Genomic DNA, 21,300 nt, shown 5'->3' on the forward strand with positions numbered 1-21,300 from the left:
TGAAATGGAGAATGTAAACCCTCCCCACCTCTCTGAATTGCTATAAATTTTAAATTAAGGGGCTCTCAGGCAAAAAATATGGGAGCAGGAAATAACAGTTCTTTAATAGGGAAGAAAATAAAAGGATAAAATAAACAATGCCGTAAACTAAAACAACACTGACAGAGTCAGAACACAGCCTGGCACCCTGTGGGTCAGGGTGTTGGTAGCAGTCCCATTGGAATTATGGCTGCAGTCCTCCTGGAGTGTCAGAGGTGGTTCTGCTGGAGCAGGGATCCTGTAGAAAAACAGTGGATTCTTCCTCCAAAGATCCTGTGGAAAAAGAGGCAGCTGCTGTTCCTCTGGGGAATCCAGTGGAGAAACTGTGCTAGTGTTCCAGAATCTCCAGATTATATCTAGGTAGGAATGCTTGGCTCCTCCCTCTGGGTGGAGCCTCTCACTATGGGATGTTATAGTTCTTATCAGTCATGCAGTGACATTCAATAGCTGTTATCAGCAGCTGTCCCCTCCCAAGGGAGGAGTGATTGTGGTCACTCAAAGAGAGAGATAAGGCAAACTGCCCACTCGACAAAAGACAACTGCCATACAGATGGTAATAGAATACATCTTGCCTTGCAATCTGGAACACTCAGCCTCAGGGATGTTGGCACATCCAGGTCAAGGATTTTCCCTCCTGTCGAGGGCTGGTGGTTGAGTTTAACCCTCAGACGTGCTGCAGTGATGGATGCAGACTGAATCCATGGACTGGAGCAGACACACCTCTGTCCTGAGTGGCCGCCAGACCCCACAGCAGCTTTTCTCTGCTTCCCCCAATCCCAGATCCTTCGACATCGAGGCCACCTTCCCCATGGAGTCCATGCTGACCGTGGCTGTGTACGACTGGGATTTGGTGGGCACTGATGACCTCATTGGGGAGACCAAGATTGACCTGGAGAATCGCTTCTACAGCAAGCACCGGGCGACCTGCGGCGTGTCCCAGACCTACTCCATGTATGGGAAAAGCCTTCTCTGTCCCACCTCACACCTGGACCTTCCTCTGTGTCACCTCCCACCCAGGGATCCCATAGGAATCTCCCCCCTTGGCTGCCTGCTGATCCCAGAATGATTTGTTTTGGGAAAAACCTCACAATTTTTCAATCCTGCAAGGGGAAGGGATGAATGGAGGAGTCTGTGCTATCCCTGGTTTTGTCACCAGCATTAGGGAGTGGTGGAATGGGTCATCAGAAGCCCAGGGCAGGAGGGAGGGACTGGGGGGACTGGTGGAAAAGGGGTGAGATCAGGGCTGAAATGGGATCAGAGCCAATGGGGCAATGCTGAGCATCAGGAATCAAGTGAAATGCACTGGGAATTCCAGGTCTGAGCCAAAGTGGGGTGAATGGTGTTTGAAAAAGGGGCACAGAGGAATCAAATTTCCTCTTCAGTTTCCCCTTTGCTACCTCAAATTCTTTCCCTGGGGATTCTGGGTGCTTCGTGGTGCAGTGGGTTTTTTTCCTGGCAAAAAGGAAAAAAATTTCTTTGTCCTCACAACTTTTTTTGTCTGATCTTGCCCTCCTGTTCCCAGCCACGGGTACAACACCTGGCGTGACCCCATGAAGCCCTCCCAAATCCTGTCCAAGCTGTGCAAAGAGGGAAAAGTGGATGGGCCGCACTTCGGGCCAGGAGGAAGAGTGAAAGTTGCCAACAGGGTCTTCACCGGTCCCACGGAGATCGAGGATGAAAATGGTATGGCCCTGTGGGATCATCCCATGGGATGGAGGTTCTGGAGCAGAGCAGGGGTCTGGAGGGGTCTCCTCATCAGCCAGGGTAGTTTGAATCATGGAGTGGTTTGAAGTGGACCTTTGAAGGTCGTCCAGTCCAACACTCCCAGACAGATGTGGTGGACTCGTCACCCAGCCCTGCAGGCACCATCCCAGTATAGACCAGTTACAGAGTCCTACAGACCCCCCAGATCAGTGGGTTCCTCTCGGAATCACTTGAGGACATCCATGGACACCCAAAGCTGCCTCTGCAAATGCCCTCCGAGCAGTGCATGTCCCACGAGCCATGGAGACACGTCCAGCATTCAGGGAATTGTTAATCTTGGGAATGCATTCCCAAACAATGGGAGATGAGGGTTGTGTCCCAACCCACTCAGTGTGCCCAAGAAAGAGGGAAATAGCCCAGGAGGGGTGAGGGAAAGAAGGAAAATGCGGTCAGTGGACATAGGATTGGTTCAGACAGGGAAAACTGAATGGGGATCTGAACCTTCTACAGGGTGGAGAGAGGCAAGAGGAGTTAGGAAGTGCTGGCTGAGGGACAAAGTGTTCCCAAAGAATGGAAAAGATGAGGCAGTTCTGTGCCTCGGGACAAAGTGTTCCTAAGAGATGGAGAGGATGAGGCAGCTCTGCACCTTGGGACAGCTCTGAAACCCTTGGGACAAAGTGTTTTAAGGGAAGGAGAGGATGAGGCAGTTCTGCACCTCAGGAACACTTTGTCCCAAGGGATGGAGAAGATGAGGCAATTCTGCACCTTGGGACAGTTCTGCAACCCTTGGGAACACTTTGTCCCAAGGGATGGAGAAGATGAGGGAGTTCTGCCCCTTGGGACAGTTCTGCAACCCTTGGGAACACCTTGTCCCAAGGGATGGAGAGGATGAGGCAGTTCTGCAACTGCTGGGACAAAGTGTTCTCAAGGGATGGAGAGCATGAGGCAGTTCTGCACCTTGGGACAGTTCTGCACCCTTGGGAACACTTTGTCCTCAGGGATGGTGAGGATGAGGCTGTTCTGCAACTTGGGGTAATTCTGCAATCTTTGGGACAAAGTGTTCCCAAGAGATGGAAAGGACGAGGCAGTTCTACTTCTTGGGGAACAGTTCTGCACCTTGGGACAAAGTGTTCCCAAGGGATGGAGAGCATGAGGCAGTTCTGTATCTTGGGGGACAGTTCTGCACCCTTGAGAACACTTTGTCCCAAGGGATGGAGAGGATGAGGCAGTTCTGCACCCTGGGACAAAGTATTCCCAAGGGATGGAGAGGATGAGGCAGTTCTGCACCTTGGAGCATGGGTGGAGACCCTGGATGCTTTGCTGTCCCTGTGTCCCTGTCCCAGCTGTCGGAGCTCTCCTTTGTCCTCCAGGCCAGAAGAAGCCAACGGACGAGCACCTGGCACTGGCTGTGCTGCGGCACTGGGAGGACATCCCGCGGGCCGGCTGCCGCCTTGTCCCCGAGCATGTGGAGACGCGGCCGCTGCTCAACCCCGACAAGCCAGGCATCGAGCAGGTCTGACATTCCAATGGGAATGGGGACAGCCCATGGGGGCCAGCGCAGCCCTAACCCACCTCAGGGTGGGCAGGTCACCCCAGGAGGCCAGCAGAGAAAATCTCCAGTGCCTCCCGATCCATCCTCATCCATTTCACATTCCACAGTCCCTCCTGATTCCCCACATCCGGGCACATGGGAGTAAAATTCCCAATGGACTCCCAAGCAGAAGGGACTGGAAACCCACAGGCTGCCATGCACAAAAGGCAATGCTGGGAATTCCCTGGAGATCCCGAACCTCCTGGAGCCCTCAGGAGGACTCATAGCCTGTGTTGGGGGGAGAATCACATCCCTGTTGAGTCAAGGGGTGAGTGGGAGCAAAGTTAGGTTCTGATTGTTTTGTAGATCCAATTTTGGTCAGAAATCTCCCAAAATCCAAGCCTGGGCTGCCCCGTTGAGCCTTTGGCAAGTTCTTTGCAGAGGTTGGGAGCAGAGGTGGGAAAACTCCTCTTGGAGCTTGGCTCACCCTGGTGAGGCTGATCCAGGCTCACATGGAGACCATGGAATCATGGAATGGTTTGGGCTGGAAGGGCCTTAAAACCCATCCAGTTTCACCCCCTCCATGAGCTATTTCTGCAGGGGTGGAGAAGGATCCATGGCATGGGAGAAGTTTGTCCCACTCCACATCTAGCATGGCTGGGGAGATGAAGAGGGGGACACTGGTGGGGAGGGGACAAGGGGAGCTGACTGTGCCTCTCCCACTCCACAGGGCCGCCTGGAGATGTGGGTGGACATGTTCCCCATGGACATGCCAGCGCCTGGCCCCGCCATTGACATTTCTCCCAGGAAACCAAAGAAGTAAGGAACTTAACTCAAGGAAATTACTGGGATTGGTTGGCAGCCCAGCCGAAAAATGGGAAAGGGTAACAGAAGGTTGGGGATGGAGCCAGGCTTCTCCCATCTCCTGCTGCTGCTCCATGGCCAGTCTAGCCCTCTGCTTGGGTTCCTCATCCATGCTGCCATTCCCAAAGATCCCAACACTGGAGGCAGTTCCAGAGCTGCTCCTGAGGGTGGGATCCCAGATCTCCCCATCGCCTGCAGATCCCGATCTTTCTTGCCTGTGTGAACTGGGAAATTCTATCGTTCCCTGGGCAGAGCAGAGTGCCCAGCCCTGAGCCTCTTCTGGGCAGGGTTATCCCAGGACAGTTTGGAATGGGCTTTTTGGATTGGTGATGGACAGAAGGATGGGTGGTGGAGGCCCCTGGGACAGCATTCCAAGCAGGAAAGAGCAGGCACAAACAGCACATGGTGGGGGAAGAAGGACATTTTTTCCCTCAATATCCCCTCTAATCCTTTCTCATCCTGCTGGCCTCAGTCTTTGGGCTCCTTTTCCTGCCCCCAGGGCTGGGATACAGGGATGGCACTGGGAATCCCGATGGGAGCCTCTGGTGCATCCCAGTCAGCCAATGCTTTGGGTGGAGAGAACATCCCTGGTTCCCAGCTGGGAGAGGCACAGCACAGGACAGGCAGGAGAAAAGGAAAAGGTGAAGGAATCCCATGGATGGGCTCAGCTGGGGCACTGCCAGAGGGAGATCCCAAAGGAGGGGCTTAAGGAAGATGTAAATCCACTTTTCTCACCTGGAGACCTCCTGGTACATCCAGTGAGGTGCTGTGGCCACGAGTCCTGAGCCTCCTTCCACCCTCCTCTTGCTGCAGGAGCCGAGAGTCTGCTCTTCCTCCACCCACTCCCTCTGTGGAGGTTTTAATTTGAAACTGGGCAGAAACACTAATTTTATGTAGCGCGCTAATGTTGCTAATTCGAGAGTTTCTTAATTTTTAAATTATTTGCTAATTTGAGAGTTTCTTAATTTTAAGATTTCAAGATTTCAAAGTTTCTTCTTTCAAGATTTCAAAGTACTGAAGAGTGTGGTAGATTTTGTATTGGTTAATTGCTAGTGTACTTATTTCTTGTTGTGAGATAGGATTAGGAGAAAGGTAAAGCAGGCTTAAAACTTTAACAGGGTATAAAGATAATTTGATTATTAGTGATTAAAATAAAAAAGTAGTAAGAATTAAGACAAAATTTTTTTAAACACTTTTCCTCTCCCTACAACTTTTTTATTCTACTGATAATGTAAAGAAACAAAACTTTAAATTTCTAGTCAGATTACCGCCTCTAAAATAGTCTATTTTTTAAAGTTTACTTAGGGAGAGAAGTCTTTCTTGTTTAATGTTATGGAGATTTCTTTGCAGGAGGAAACACAGTTTTCTTGTGGGAAAACTCAAAAACTACAGCCACCCAGGGGAAATCTGCTGTCATGAAGTTCTCCTTATTTTCCACAAGCCTTCCTACAGCTCGTTTATGGGTTATGTTCGTGGTTTATGTTTCATCATCAAGAAATTCCCAGCCAAGCAGAAGCGATGGGAAGCTCTCCAGCCTGCTGGGAGTTCCCTGGAGATCCCAAACCTCCTGGAGTCCTCAGGAGGACTCTGAGCCCATTTTGGGGTGGAATCACAACCCTGTTGAGTCAAGGGGGGAGAGTGGGAAGAGAGTTGGGCTCTGGTTGTTTTGCAGACCCAGTTTTGGTCAGAAATCTCCCAAAATCCAAGCCTGAGCTGCCCTGTTGAGCCCCTGGCAAGCTCTTTGCAGAGGTTGGGAGCAGAGGAGGGAAAATTCTCCTTGGTGCTTGGCTCACCCTGGTGCGGCTGATCCGAGATCATGTGGAGACCATGGAATCATGGAATGGTTTGGGTTGGAAGAGACTTTAAAGCTCACCCAGTTCCACCCCCTGCCATGGGCAGAGACACCTCCACTATCCCAGGGTGCTCCCAGCCCCATCCAAGACTTGGACATTCCCAGGGGTCCAGGGGCAGCCACAGCTGCTCTGGGAACTCCAGCCCAGCCCCTCCCCACCCTGCCAGGGAACAATTCCTAACTCCCAATATCCCGTCCAGCCCTGCCCTCTGGCAGTGGGAGCCATTCCCTGGGTCCTGTCCCTCCACCCCTCATTCCCAGTCCCTCTCCAGTTCTCCTGGAGCCCCTTCAGGCCCTGCAAGGGGCTCTGAGCTCTCCCTGGAGCCTTCTCCAGGAGAACATTCCCAGCTCAGCCAGCCTATCCCCATAGGAAGAGTCCCATCCCTGTAATCCTCTCCATGGTTGACATCCCCTCCTTTCCCTGATCCTGACCTCCAGGTCCCTGGGAGAGATCCCTGTGAGCAATTCCCTGTTCCTGGCAGCCGGCTCTGCTTTCTGGCAGCACCACTCCATCCATCTTATCCCATTCCCTGTTCCCATTCCCTTCTCCCATTTCCTGCTCCCGTGCCTCACCTCCCTTTCCATCCCTTGGGCAGGTACGAGCTCAGGGTGATCGTGTGGAACACGGACGAGGTTATCCTGGAGGACGACGACTACTTCACCGGAGAGAAATCCAGTGACATTTTTGTCAGGGGGTAGGTACAGAATTCTAACAGGGAGAAATCCAGTGACATTTTTGTCAGGGGGTAGGTACAGTCTGGAATTCCACTGGCGAGAAATCCAATGACATTTTTGTCAGGGGGTAGGTACAGCCTGGAATTCCACCAGTACTTCCTACCCCAGGGAGAAATCCAGTGGCATTTTTGTCAGGGGGTAGGTACAGCCTGGAGTTCCATCGGGGAGAAACCCAGTGACATTTTTTTCAGGTGGTAGATCCAGTCTGGAATTCCATCAGGGAGAAATCCAGTGACATATTTCTCCAGGGGTAGGTACAGCCTGGAATTCCAACAGTGCTTCCTTCACCAGGAAGAAATCCAGTGACATGTTTTCAGGGGGTAGGTACAGCTTGGAATTCCACCACAGAGAAATCCAGTGACATTTTTGTCAGGGAGTAGATACAGCCTGGAATTCCACTGGGACCTCCTTCACTGGGGAGAAATGCAATGACATTTTTGTCAGGGGTAGGTGCAGCCTGGAATTCCACCAAGGAGAAATCCAGTGACATTTTTGTCCGGGGGTAGGTACAGCCTGGAATTCCACCAGCACCCCCTCCACCTCCCCCGGGGTGGGCACCAGACCCCACTAGGGTGGGACATGGGCAGTGCTGAGAAACCCAAACCAGTCAGGACTGGGTGGATGTGTTCTCATCTACTTCTGTGCCATGCTTGGAGGTGGGACTAGAGAGTTTGGGGGTCCTCACCTCTTCTCTGGGGAGAATCCAGCATGGAGAGGACACGAGGGGAAGGGGATGGATGTCTCAGCATCTTGGTCAGGTTCTTGCTCGGGGTGTTTCCTGAGAGTCTCTTTCTTGCCTCTGATGAGATTCCAAAGACGCTGCTGGTGTCTCCTGTGCTGTTTCCTGCCTCTCCCCCTCTCCTTGGCTGCACTTCCACTGGCATTGCAGAAGCTGAGAGACATGGACCATGCTGTATGCAAGCAAAGCCAGTTAATTACACTAATGACCAATATTTACAGTTCCTTAACTTCACACAAAATTTCCCACTCTGACCCCCTTGCCCCCATACCCTTAGCAATACAATCTTTTTGGTGATGAAGTCCCTGTTACATCCTCTTGCACCAGCGATGTCCTTGTTACATCTTCTCTCCTCAGAGCAGTCAGAGTGACCTGTGGTTGTGCTCCTCACTTGGGGCTCAACAAATGTGGAATTTTTCTTCACTTGGGGTCACCAAATGTGGTTGTGTTCGCAGGGGTCCCAGGATAAGGGAAGAGACGAGAATCTTGATTCCATGTTTCAGAAGGTTGATGTATTATTTTATTATATATATTGTATTAAAAGAAAATGATATATTAAAACTAAATTAAAAGAATAGAGGAAAGGATTTCATCAGAAGGCTTGAAAGGAATAGAAAGGAATGATAATAAAATCTTGTGACTGACCAGAGTCCAAGACAGCTGGACTGTGATTGGCCATTAATTAAAAACAACCACATGAGACCAATCAGAGATGCACCTGTTGCATTCCACAGCAGCAGATAATTATTGTTTACATTTTGTTTCTGAGGCCTCTCAGTTTTTGAGGAGAGAAAAGGATTTTTCATAAAATATGTCCATGACAGCTCCCAGCTCCTCTACAATTCCTTCACATCTCCTCACCCAGGGTAAGCCCTCAGACAACCCCCTTGAATCTCCTTCTCCTGAATTTCTCTGCTCCCTCTGGGATCCTCCCGTCCCTTGGATTTGCTGCTGCAGTGTCTGGAGCAGCCCTGTCACTCTTGTGCCGAGGTCAGGGCAGGAAGAGGCGAGAGGCAGGATCGTAGAAAAGGCAAAGAAGGCTTTATTCAAAAGAATAAAGAGTGGTACAATAGATTCTATTCTATTGGCTAACTAGCAGAAACATCTTTCTCACACACTGTCCTTGAAAGGAACAGAAAAATAAGGTAGAAAAACACCACTTGCCAATTTTTTTATAGTCAACAAGTTTTCACATCTTTCCAGCTCCCTAAAACTTCTCACAAGCCACTGTGAGAAACGCCTGCTGTTTCTCTCTCTCTGTCACATGGCATCCACACAGCCACATCTCCTTGTTCATAACTTTTAGGTTTTTCCAGTCCTGGAGACACCCTGGCTGCCTGGACGGGGTGGTCCTGTCCCCTCTCCTGCCCCATGTAAACCTGTGCCCCTTCTCACCCTCCCGGGCCCTGCAGGTGGCTGAAGGGGCAGCAGGAGGACAAGCAGGACACGGATGTCCATTACCACTCCCTCACTGGTGAAGGCAACTTCAACTGGCGCTACATCTTCCCCTTCGACTACCTGATGGCCGAGGAGAAGATTGTCATCTCCAAGAAGGAGTCCATGTTCTCCTGGGATGAGACGGAGTACAAGATCCCGGCCCGCCTCACCCTGCAGGTCTGGGATGCCGACCACTTCTCGGCCGATGATTTCCTGGGTACGTGCAGGGTCCAGAGCACCCCAGAAACCCCCTGAGATGCTGCTGGATGGAGCAGGTGGGGTGAGAGGGCAGGAAGAGTCTGCAGAGGGGTCTGGTTCTAGACAGGCTGGATCCATGGGCCAAGGGACAAGGGCCAGGTCCTGAGCTGGGGTCACACCAACCCCACTGAGCACTCCAGGCTGGGAAAGGGGTGTGGGAATGACTGGGTACTGTGCCAGAGGCTGGACATGAGTACAGGTGTGCCCAGGTGTGCCGGAGGCCACTGGCCCCTGGGCTGTGCCAGCTCTGGGGTGGCAGCAGAGCCAGGACAGTGCCCGTCCCCTGTGCTGGCACTGCTGGGGCACCTCCAGTGCTGGGGGCAGCTCTGGGCCCCTCCTGACACAAGAGACCTGGAGGGGCTGGAGCTGGGAAGGGAACAGAGCTGGGAAGGGAATGGAGGCACAGGAGGGGTTGAGGGATCTGGGAAGGGAATGGAGCCCCAGGAGAGGCTGAGGGGGCTGGGAAGGGGCTCAGCCTGGAGAAAAGGAGGCTCAAGGGGGACCTTGTGGCTCTGCACAAGTCCCTGACAGGAGGGAACAGCCAGGGAACAGGGACAGGACAAGGGGAAATGGCCTCAGGCTGGGCCAGGGCAGGCTCAGGGTGGACATCAGGAGGAATTTCTGCATGGAAAGGGTGCTCACGCCTTGGCAGGGGCTGCCCAGGGAGGTTTGGAGTGCCCATCCCTGCAGGTGTTCAGGAAAGGCCTGGATGTGGCACTCAGTGCCCTGGGCTGGGGACAAGGTGGGGATTTGTCACAGGTGAGACTCAAAGATCTCAGAGGCGTTTTCCAACATTCATGTCTCCATGATTCTGAGATCCCTTTTCTGCATTGCTCCTGTAGCCAAGACACCCCATTTTTCCTTCCCAGACCTGGTTTAAAGCTGCTCCCCAGGGCAGGAGATGCTGGTCCAGCCCATCTCCAGCCAAGGACTTTGCCTTTTTGGCATGCCAACCTCTGTCCTCCCCTCTGTCCTGCCAGGGGCCATCGAGCTGGACCTGAACCGCTTCCCCCGGGGAGCCAAGACATCCAAGCAGTGCAGCCTGGAGATGGTGACCAACGAGGCTGAGCTGCCCATGATCTCCATCTTCAAGCAGAAGCGGGTCAAGGGCTGGTGGCCGTTCGTGGCCAGAGATGAGAACGATGAGCTGGAGATCACCGTAAGGATGGGGAAAAGGGAGGGTCTGCCTCCTGGGCACTGCACGCTTTGTGGACACCCTGCTTCCCCCTTATGGCTTTGTTCCTTCTGGGATGTGCTCCCAGGCCTCAGCACAGCTCTCTCCTCCCTGCAGGGCAAAGTTGAGGCTGAGCTGCACCTTCTGACAGCAGAGGAGGCTGAGAAATCCCCTGCTGGGCTGGCTCGGAATGAGCCTGATCCCCTGGAGAAACCCAAGTGAGTGGGAGAAGCCTCTCTGCAGCAGAGACCTGGGATTATGGGATTCTGCTCCCACCTGGAGTGCTGCATGCAGCTCCAAGCCCCAAAACAGGAAAGATATGGACTTGCTGGAAAAGGTCTAGAGGAGGCCACAGGGGTATTTTGAGTCCAGAGACCCTCTGCTCTGGAGCCAGGCTGGGAGAGCTGGGGGTGCTCACCTGGAGAGGAGAAGGACCCAGGGAGAGCTCAGAGCCCCTTGCAGGGCCTGAAGGGGCTCCAGGAGAGCTGCAGAGGGACTGGGGACAAGGATGGAGGGACAGGACCCAGGGAATGGCTCCCAGTGCAAGAGGGCAGGGCTGGATGGGAAATTGGGAATGAGGAATTGTTCCCTGGCAGGGTGGGCAGGCCCTGGCACTGGGTGCCCAGAGCAGCTGTGGCTGCCCCTGGATCCTGGCAGTGTCCAAGGCCAGGTTGGACAGGACTTGGAGCAACCTGGGATAGTGGAAGGTGTCCCTACCCTTGGCAGGGAGTGAAACAAAAAAAACAACAAAGATGAACTTTAAGGTCCATGAATCCCTTTCCCATGGTGATGGATTAATGATGGGTGTTTGATTCCCCTGCAGCCGCCCGGACACGTCGTTCATCTGGTTCCTGAACCCGCTCAAGTCCATCAAATACCTCATCTGCACCCGCTACAAGTGGCTCATCATCAAGATCGTGCTGGCCCTGCTGCTCCTCATCATGGTGGCCCTGTTCCTCTACAGCATGCCCGGATACATGGTCAAGAAGCTGCTGGGAGCATGAAGGGCTGGAGCCTCTCCTGTGTCCCCAGCCCGCTGCACAACCTTACAGCTCCGTGTCCTTCTCCTCCCTGTGACCTCTGGGCAGCCCTGGGGGCATCTCCTCCCTGCTGCTGCTGCTGCTGGGTCTCTGCTTTGCATTTCTTCTCTGTGGGTCCCACTCAGGCTTTAGGGCCAGGGAAATGGGGCGGGAGCATGGCAAAGATCCCCAGACCCTGCATCCCACACTGGGGCTGGGAGAGGTGCCCAGCTGGCTCCTGTGGGAGTCCCCGAGGCCTCTGCCCATTGAGGTTGTGGCTGGTGCCTTCCTGGGAATCAGGAGAAGGAGAGGGGAGCTGGGGCTGTGTCACTGGAGCTGTGGGAGCATTCTGGAAAGGTTTCTTGGAGGGATGTTCAGAATCCGGGATGGAGCAGGGAGCTGGGATGGAGCAGCTGGGATGGAGCAGCTGGGGACATGCCAGCCTCAGCAGTTGAGGGCACAGAGCATCCCCAGTGCCTGAACCCACTGCCAGCCCCATACCTGCTCCTCTCAGACCTCTGGAGGTCCCATTCCCTGGCACAGGGAGCTGTCCCACCTCTGGAGTGCTGGACATGGTGCCTAGCAGAGTGAGAGGGCACAGAGCATCCACAGTGCCTGTCCCTGCTCCTCTGGGAACTCTGGAGGTCACATTCCCTGGCACAGGGATCTGTCCCACCTCGGGAAGGCTGGACATGGTGCCCAGCAGTGAGGGCACAGTGCATCCCCACTGCCTGTCTCCACTGCCAGTACAGTCCCTGCTCCTCTTGGAGCTCTGGAAGTCCCATTCCCTGGCACAGGGATCTGTCCCACCTCGGGAATGCTGGACATGGTGCCCAGCAGTGTGGGAGGGCACAGAGCATCCCCAGTGCCTGTCCCTGTTGTTGTAGGCTCCTGGCCAGGTAATAATGAGCATTGACTTCATGATTGTAGAATGTTGATTAATTGCTTTATTCTTCTATACTACATTATACTATACAATTCTAAGAAACTCATAACCCTTACAGACAGTCTGATACAGTTTTGACCTAATTGGTCAATCAATCTAAACACCGTCACCAGTGTTTAATTGACAAACTACTCTTTGGTAAGCAATCTCCATAACACGTTCTGCATGTATACAACAACAGGCATAGCAAATGGAGAGAAGAATTGTTTCCCATTACTTTTTCTGAGCTGTTTCACAGCTTCCCAGGGAAATCATGAGAGAAAACTATGTCCCTGCTCTTCTCAGAGCTCTGGAGGTCACATTCCCTGGCACAGGGATCTGTCCTACCTCGGGAATGCTGGACATGGTGCCCAGCAGAGTGAGACGGCACAGAGCATCCCCAGTGCCTGTCTGTCACTACTGAGTGAGAAATGACAGACTCACCAGAAGGCTGGTTTGCATAGCAGCTGCTTTAATAGGAAAATTCCCTCTTTTTATAGACTGTTCCAATACATTCAGACCAGATTGGTCAATCAATCAATACATTTCACCTGACTGGCTAATTAACAAAAACACCCTTCTTATAAAAGTCTGAGAAAAACAGGGAGGCAGAGAGTAGGAAAACACCACCTGCAGGTTGTTTATAATAACAAGCTGTCATCATTTCTCTACAACTTCCTAAAGTCTCACAAGTCCACTGGGAGAAAACTTAGCTGATTTTCTCGCTTTCCAACCAGGCTGTCACATCCATATTCTGTCCCCACTGCCAGCACCATCCCTGCTCCACTCGGAGCTCTGGAGGTCCCATTCCCTGGCACAGGGGTCTGTCCCACCTGGGGAATGCTGGACATGGTGCCCAGCAGTGTGAGAGGGTAGAGAGCATCCCCAGTGCATGTCCCCACTCCACTCGGAGATCTGGAGGTCATATTCCCTGGCACAGGGATCTGTCCCACCTTGGGAATGCTGGACATGGTGCCCAGCAGTGTGAGAAAATGCAGAGCATCCCCAGTGCCTGTCTCCACTCCACTCAGAGCTCTGGAGGTCACATTCCCTGGCACAGGGATCTGTCCCACCTTGGGAATGCTGGACATGGTGCCCAGCAGGTCCTGCAGAGAGCCTTGGGGTGGGTCAGAGGGGCAGACCCTGCCCTTTATCCCCACAGACCCAGCAGAGACTGGGACATGTCCCACAGCTCAAACATCTTCCCAACATCACCCACCCAGAGGTGGCTGTGGCTGGACATCCCCAGGGCTCACAGCTCCTCCGGCACAGTGTGAGCTCCCGGCGTCCTTCTGGATTCTCTGTGTATTTTGTTTGGCTTGGTAATTTTGTGGCTGGAGTCCTTCTGGCCGTGTGTCCTCAGGAAGGGCTCTGTCCTCGGCTCTCCACGATATCCAGCTGCTGCAGAGCTGCCTTTCCCAGCTCCCAGCACACAAGACCCCCACTGAAGAACTGAGGACATCTCAGACATGTTTTAATGAGAATATTACTATTCCAATCAGTCAATAAAAACCAGTTCCATGTCCAGGCTCTTGTGGTTTGATTCTGAGCAAACCCCAGGCATCTACGAAAGCTGTTCCTTCAGAAAAAAAATTTTAAAAGGGTCATAAACTGAGATGAGGATGAGGAGAAAAACATTCTAAGGGCAAACCAGGCTCAAATTTAAAAGTATAAAGTGAATTCATTATTAACAGAGTCAGAGAAGGATAATGAGAAATAAAAGAAGCTTTTAAAACACTCCTTTTCCCCCTCAACCCCTCCCTCTTTCCTGTGAACCGTTAATGCACAGACTCAGATCAGTGGGGATACTGAGATGTTTATTGCAAGAAAAAAGATGGTTTTACACACTTCTTCAAGACACAGTATTTCCTTATAAGGTATCTCTTCACTAAGCAACCTATCACACATTGCCACATCAGCAACATAATTTAATGTGGGTGATCATGTGCTGTTCACTCATCCAGCAGGCTCCTCTCCATGATGCCTTGAGAGGCCATCTAGAACAGAAGCTGGACAGTGTTAAAGAAATAAAGTAGATATTTATTAAAAAGGCTTTATAAGGATACACCTTGGGCAGTGAAAGAGCCCGGCTATGGCTATACCCAAGATGGACGCCAGGTCATGAATGTTCTCCCTTTTATAAGTCTTGGTCCATTTCCATATTGGGGTTAATTGTCCAATTACAGCTCCAGGTTATGCAGTCCCATTCTCCCAGATTGCTCTCTGTCACTATAGAGCACGACACAAAACAATAATGCACAACTCCATCAGAAGGGTGAAAGAGAGAGATTTTTTTAAACCAACGTAGCTTTTATAGTTCTTCCAGATATTAACACCCATCTAACACATGTACAGTGCCCATTGACCATATAAGAGAAACAAAGTTCTCAGCAGACAACCAGAGAGCCATGGTCACTCAGCGAGTCCCACCATGTCAGATTGTGCCCTTTTCTGACTCAGAGATGGGGCAACTGAGAGGCATTTTCAAAACTTTTATTCCATTTTCAGTCTCATGTGAAGGGTGAGACAATACAGATGTTATAATTCATGCAATTGCAATCAGAAGTCAATTATTCCCTAATCACAATACACTGTAAGTGTTTCTTGGCCTATCAGCTTTTGCCACACCATGCTCTAGTTGCCTTAAAACCAAAAATCTAAAATTACTCCTCATGGGTCTTACTACAATGCATCTGTCACAGTTCTATTTCTCCAAAGCATCCAGTCTTATTTCCAAGGCCATCTTTTGAAACTTGTTTCTAGTTCCATTTCTCTCTCAACAATGTATTTCCAACTCCAAAACATTTCTAAATCATCATTCTTTATCTCAAGGTTTGCATAGAGATGCATGCTATGTGAACCTTCTGTCAGGTTTGAGAATTCTCTACAAATTAATTTCCCACCCATGTTTCTGTGATGGTGACCACATCATAGCCTTGCTGTTGCACAATGGCTTCCACTCTTCCTGTTACCCATGCTGTGTGCATTTGTGTACGTGCACTTCAGCTGAGCTGTGGCTTTCACCGATGGCTTTGCTCTACCACACGTGGGGCTGCTTCTGTCTTCTCGCACGTACGCCTCTGGCATTTGTGGATTTTCATGACAATGCACTGTCTGGGGTTTTGGGGGCTGCAGTGAGAACTGAAACCCAGGTTTGGAAGGGGGGTGAGGGGTGCAGTGAGCCCCACGGTATGGTGGCTTTGCAGTGACACCTGGGGCCTTGGGGACAGGGGGGTGGTGCTGCAGTGAGACCTGGGATGGTGGCAGGGGGCTGCAGGGGACCAGGAGTTTGGAGTCTGCTTCCACATAAAAATCTCAACCCTGGGTGTTGCAGGGAAATTTGTGTTTTGGGGTGAGACTCCAATGAGGCATTGGAGTTTCAGGGTACGGAGAACTCTGCAGTGAGACCCTGGTTTGAGGTGGTTGCAGGGAAACACAGGGTTTGGGGGGATGGCTGCACTAAAACCCGAGGTTTGTGTGTTGGGGGGCTGCAGAGACACCCGGGGCTGTTTGGCAGAGGAATTGCAGTGAGTGAGAGCCGGGATTTGGGGGACTGTGGGTGCAGCAAGGACCAGTGTGGTAAAGGTGGGACCGTGTGTGACATGGGACACCCCCTTGCTGGAATGTTCAGGGTGTGACTGGGAGCTTCTCCTCCTCCTGGGCTGGGGTCCAGGGAGGCAGTGGTGACCTGTCCCTGCATACAGTGAGCTCTAGAGCTGTCCCTCACAATGAAGGGACTGCAGAGGGGGCTGTGGATTTCCTGGGAGCAGAGCCAGCTCAGGAACTGCCCCCATGGAGCTCAGGACTGCTGTGCTCCTGCCCCATGGGTGCTCCCTGCAGTCACACCCATGGAATCCACATCATTCCCATCTTCTCGTGCCAAGCTGTGTCTTGTTCTGGCTATTTTAACCTTAGGAAAGTGGCTGATCCAGCACAAATCTCAATACTCGGTCACGTATTCCAGCCTTGATTTAGGTATTGAGGCTTGGCATGCTCTGCCCTTTGCAGTTTCCAAAGCTGGGTTACCTTGTCAGGCTCATAAATGGGGCTGTGCCAGCTCTTGGTGGCAGCAGGGCCAGGGCAGTGCCCGTCCCCTGTGCTGGCACTGCTGGGGCACCTCCAGTGCTGGGGGCAGCTCTGGGCTCCTCCTGACACAAGAGACCTGTGAGAGCTGGAGCGTGTCCAGGGAAGGGAACAGAGCTGGGAAGGGAATGGATCTGAGAAGGGAATGGAGCCCCAGGAGGGGCTGAGGGAGCTGGGAAGGGGCTCAGCCTGGAGAAAAGGAGGCTCAGGGGGGACCTTGTGGCTCTGCACAAGTCCCTGACAGGAGGGGACAGCCAGGGGGGGTCGGGCTCTGCTCCCAGAGAACAGGGACAGGACAAGGGGAAATGGCCTCAGGCTGGGCCAGGGCAGGCTCAGGTTGGACACCAGGAGGAATTTCTCCGTGGAAAAAGTGGTCAGGCTTTGGCAGGGGCTGCCAAGAGACGTGGTGGACTCTCATCTCTGCAGATGTCCAAGGAAGGACTGGACATCCCACTCAGTTCTCTGGGCTGGGGACAAGATGGGGATCAGTTGCAGGTTGGACTCAATTATCTGGGAGGGCTTTTACAACCTGGGGTTCTCTGCCTGTAACACTCCTTCAGCAGGCAATTCTTTGGCTGGAGGAAATATCCCTCTGGAGACAGGCTCAGCTAAGCTGGGAACGGGGGGACCAAATCCATGCTCTGTAGGTGATGTGTCCCAGCCCTGCCTGGCAGCTGCTGAGGCTTCCCCTGAGGCTGGACAAATGCCAGCTGTGTCTGCTCCAGCACTTGTGACTTGTCAGCCAGGCCCAGCTGATGGCTGCTCCTGGCAGGCTGGAGGGGTCCATATCCAAACTCCGGTGCTTGTTTTGAGGCCATGGAGCAGGATTTGTGTGTCCACATGCCAAGGGAAAAGCAGTCCAAGCACCCTGCTCTGGTTGGATGTTGAATGTCCTCTGCCAAACCCAAACACTCTGTTTACTGTCAGGCGTGGGGTGTCCCCTGCCAAGAAAGCTGCAGCCAGGCCCTGTTCCTGCTTTGCTTCCTCTGCTGGTGTGGTTGGGCTGGGTTGGACGGTGCCTGGAGCAAGCTGGGACACTGGAAGGCATCCCTCTCCTGGAATGTGGCAGCCATTGCTTCTCTGGGAATAACATCCCAGCCCCTCACAACTCTCCCCGGGAAGAATTCCTACACAAGCTCAGGGGCTGATGGCTTTGGAGGTTGCCAGTGGTGTCCCTCAGATGTTCAGAGCACAGAGCTGATGTGATGGCACAAACAAGCATCTCCCCTCATCCCTCCTCACTTCAGATCTTTGGGTGTTTACCTGGAGAGATTAAGGCTCCAACAAGAGCTCAGAGCCCCTTCCAGGGACTGAAGGGTTTCCAGGATGGGATATTGGGAATTAGGAATTCCTTCCTGTAAAGGTGGACAGGCCTTGGAACAGGATGTCCAGTTCTGGGATTCCATGGTCCAGGCTAAAGGGAGCAGGTTGTGTGGTTTCCAGCCAGGACCCCCAGGCTCTGCCCAGCTCCTGCTGCCATCCATGGAATCATAGAATCATTAAGGCTGGAAAAGACCTCCAACATCCTCAAGTCAACCTCTTACAAGAAACATTTTCACCCCAAAACACGCAGCAGCAGTTTCGCTTTCACACTGCTGCAAGAAAACACATGATTTACAGGAAAGCTGTAGCTGCTCCCCCACAGCCCCCATAAAAGGGGGTATAGCTCCCCACAAAAGAGCCGGAGCTGTTTGGGCTGTGCTGGACTTCTCCAAGCACGGGAGCTGCGGGGCCCGGAGTGGGAAGGTAGGGGATGGGAATGGAGATGGGAATGGGGATGGGGATGGAGATGGAGATGGAGATGGAGATGGAGATGGAGATGGAGATGGGGATGAGCTGCGGGGTCGGGAGCCGGGAGCAGCCGGGAGCGGGATCTTGTTGCTCTCCTGCCTCCTGTTCCCTGTGCTTTGCCAGGGCTGGCGAGATGGCAGGGCAGGAGCAGAGGGGGCTGAGGGCAGCGGGCGGGCGCTGTGCGCTCCGAGCGTGGGCTGCAGGAAGCCGCCTTTGCTGGCACCGCTTTGGGGAGCTCGGGGGAGCCGTGTGCGCTGCGGGGGCTGAGCTGGGAGGGCCCCGGGCTCAGAGCGGAGGGAGCGGAGCGGCGGGGGAAGGAGGAGGGATGCGGGGATGCAGGGGCACAGGGAAGGCTGCAGAGGCGCACAGGCTGTCCCGAGAGCCGGCAGCGGGGCTGGCCGGGCACAGATGGCGAGCGGAGCCCCTTCCCTGCCGCCAGCCCGTGCCCGGCCGGGAAACGCTCCCCGCAGGCGGGGCCGACCCTGCCCGGCCCGGGCACCCCCAGCCCCGCGGCGGGGCCGGATGGCTGCGCTCCCCTGAAGGCAGGAGCCGGGGGGATCATTCCTTTTCCTGCCCGTGCAGGGAGGGTGGGATTCTCCTCCCTTACAGTCTAAGCATCACCACCCCGAGCGCTCTGGTGCCTGGGACAGCCCCACAAAGGCAGTAGTGTTCCCAGAGCCCCTTTCCCTGGGCCAGGGCTGCGGAAAACACTCTCGGGGGGCTGTTCCTGTGAAACGGGGTGCAGGCATTTCCCATGGCAGGTCCTGCTGCCAGCCTTGCTGCTTCCCGCCTTTGCTTCCAAGGAGGAACTCGATCCCGAGTTATGCTCTGAATGTGCACAGTGTCTCTCTGCGGGCACTGACACAGTCACATGGGGCTTTTCCCTATTCCTGAAGCACTGGGAAGCCGTGCAGGGACTGCCAAGGGTGCCTGGGGGCAGGTTCAGGGTGTGGCTGGGCTGGAGTTAATGTTGTCCAGGGCAGCCTCTGGCTCCTGAAACTGAACCAGCACTGGCAGTGCTCCACTTGGATAGAATCTGGGAGAGGACAGGGCTGGGACAAGTGACCCTGAGCCAGCAGTTCCCATCCTGAGCAGCCGTCCTGCACTGAGGCTCTGCTGCCCAGGGAGCAGCTGGACATGTGCCATTGAAAAATGCCAATCACTTGGTTTTAGAATCTTAAAAATTTAATAGTAAAAAAATGGTTATAAAAATAGCAATATAATTAGAGTTATAAAAATTTGAACAACTGGGATTAGGACAATACGAGACAATAAAAACAAAGAGTTACAGATGGTCCAGGTACCTTTTTCTGGGCAAAATTAGCCCAAAAAAGGACACACATTAACGGAGGATTAACCCTTAAAAGTAATAGCCCCTTGCACATTTATGCAGCTCATACATGCTGCATAAATTCCATTCAAACGAAGAATTCTGTCTGGTCAGTGTCAACTTCTTCCTCTTAATCCTGACAGCGTCTCAGGACTGAGCGAGGCAGAAGAAGTTAGTTTCTTCTGATAATGGAGCAATAAACTAATTTTCTCTGATTATTCCAATTATTTGATGGCTTAAAATCCATCCTTCAGGTCTCTTCAATGTTCCAGAAATTTGGGTGTGGTTCCACTTTAAAAATAGCTCTGGAGCTAAGCTCTTACCTTTCCATGGCCATCTTTCAGCCATTTTTTAGACCTCCACAAATCCCACATTTGGATAATTCCAATTCTGTAGCAATCTCTTGCCTCAATCCCACAAACAAATTCTTATTCGAGGCTGGCAAATCCCAATCTTTGTAATACCGTTTTAGTTGTTTATACAATTCAGCCAATTCTGTTGACTCTTTTCTCCTGTTCTTTTCTCTATTTCCCTTTGTTTCTTTTTCTTGTTTTATTTTCTCTTTCAAATTTTTTTTTAGTGCCCAATTTCCCATGCCTATACTTGGATTCTTTCCATTATCATCTCTTTCAAAACAAAAGAATCTTTCATATTGAGGGCAAATTTGATCACCATGGGGATAAGGAGCTCGTTCATTATATCTCAAATTTTTCTTTACCCAATACATCTTTCCTTCCTTAATACAAACATCTATACCACTGCTGTGATTGTAGCAGGCAGAACTAACATACAGGTGTGTTATAAACACAGATTCCACCTTGTCTTTAATCCACACAGAGTGATTGCAATAATCACAAATGTTAAAATTGCTGGGACTTGGTTTTTGCTTTGTTTGCTTTTTCATTGCTGAAACTCTGTCCAGGGTGGCTCTCTGGCGTTGGCCAACAGCCAAGGGTACCAGAATGATCACAGTGAAAATAATCCTCAGGAAATCTACCTTTCTAAAGGCCCCTTGGGTTGCAACCAAGGGCCGAGATACCAGTCTTCTCGGTAGCAAAGGTAATATCCCAGGATCTAGTCACTGGTGCTTTTAGTTTCCTTGGTACCCATAGCTCCTCAGAGTTTGCTTGTCTCCTTTTAAATGCCATTTCCCAGTTCTAGCTGGTTAAAAAGAAATAATTAAAATGAAAAATAATTTAAATGAAAAGAACAGGGAAAAAATTAAGCCGGAATACCATAAACCTGTATTTTCCAAAATTTCAGGGATGTGCCAACCACAATAAGATTTTTTTTTTCTAATTATTCTTCTGCTTTAAGGGTGGGGAGTTCACTAAGTCGCCGCCTCCAATAGGCAAACTCGCAGCACCAATGTGCCCCTGGAATGTGTCTATGATGTGGTATATAGACTTCTTCTTTACAACAACTATCAGTTATGAGACTCTGGTCTATAATGTTATGAGTTGCTCCTTCTCTTATTTGTGCTATTGCAAATACAACAAAAACCAGTTGATTTAAGTTCTCTATTAATTCAATAGCTGCTGGAAGGGTCCTGTCTCCCAATCTCAAATGTATCTAAAAAAAATCACTAGCAATGTGTTCTATAATTAGCTGACTAAATACATAACCATAGCAAAGCAAGCAAATCAATTGTCTCTCCTTCTCTCCTCTTTTACTCTCCACCATGAGTTAAAACAAAGTAGGCAAACAATACATATCCGTGGATGACACCCTAAACCATGTTTACCGCACTCCCAACATTTTATTTGTCTCTGAGCTCTTTTAACAACAGGTGTTATCAATCTCAGTTTCTAAAATTGCA

At 51.8% G+C, this 21,300-nt stretch overlaps 1 protein-coding gene across 4 annotated transcripts in view; it reads left to right on the plus strand.

Moving 5' to 3' along the window:
* The window catches only part of OTOF (otoferlin), a 103,521-nt gene extending 89,729 nt beyond the window's left edge, over positions 1 to 13,792 (plus strand). For all 4 annotated transcript variants that reach the window (XM_063153229.1, XM_063153232.1, XM_063153230.1 and 1 more), the window contains 9 exons: positions 820 to 990; positions 1,562 to 1,722; positions 3,114 to 3,256; positions 4,005 to 4,093; positions 6,587 to 6,685; positions 8,877 to 9,118; positions 10,140 to 10,318; positions 10,451 to 10,551; positions 11,157 to 13,792. In XM_063153229.1, coding sequence (XP_063009299.1) covers positions 820 to 990; positions 1,562 to 1,722; positions 3,114 to 3,256; positions 4,005 to 4,093; positions 6,587 to 6,685; positions 8,877 to 9,118; positions 10,140 to 10,318; positions 10,451 to 10,551; positions 11,157 to 11,337 — 1,366 coding nt within the window. In that variant the 3' untranslated portion in view covers positions 11,338 to 13,792. The remainder of the gene's footprint in view (positions 1 to 819; positions 991 to 1,561; positions 1,723 to 3,113; positions 3,257 to 4,004; positions 4,094 to 6,586; positions 6,686 to 8,876; positions 9,119 to 10,139; positions 10,319 to 10,450; positions 10,552 to 11,156) is intronic.
* Positions 13,793 to 21,300: the final 7,508 nt, after the last annotated feature.

The sequence above is a fragment of the Melospiza melodia genome, chromosome 3 (assembly GCF_035770615.1).
Source record: "Melospiza melodia melodia isolate bMelMel2 chromosome 3, bMelMel2.pri, whole genome shotgun sequence".
Taxonomy (NCBI): Eukaryota; Metazoa; Chordata; class Aves; order Passeriformes; family Passerellidae; genus Melospiza; species Melospiza melodia.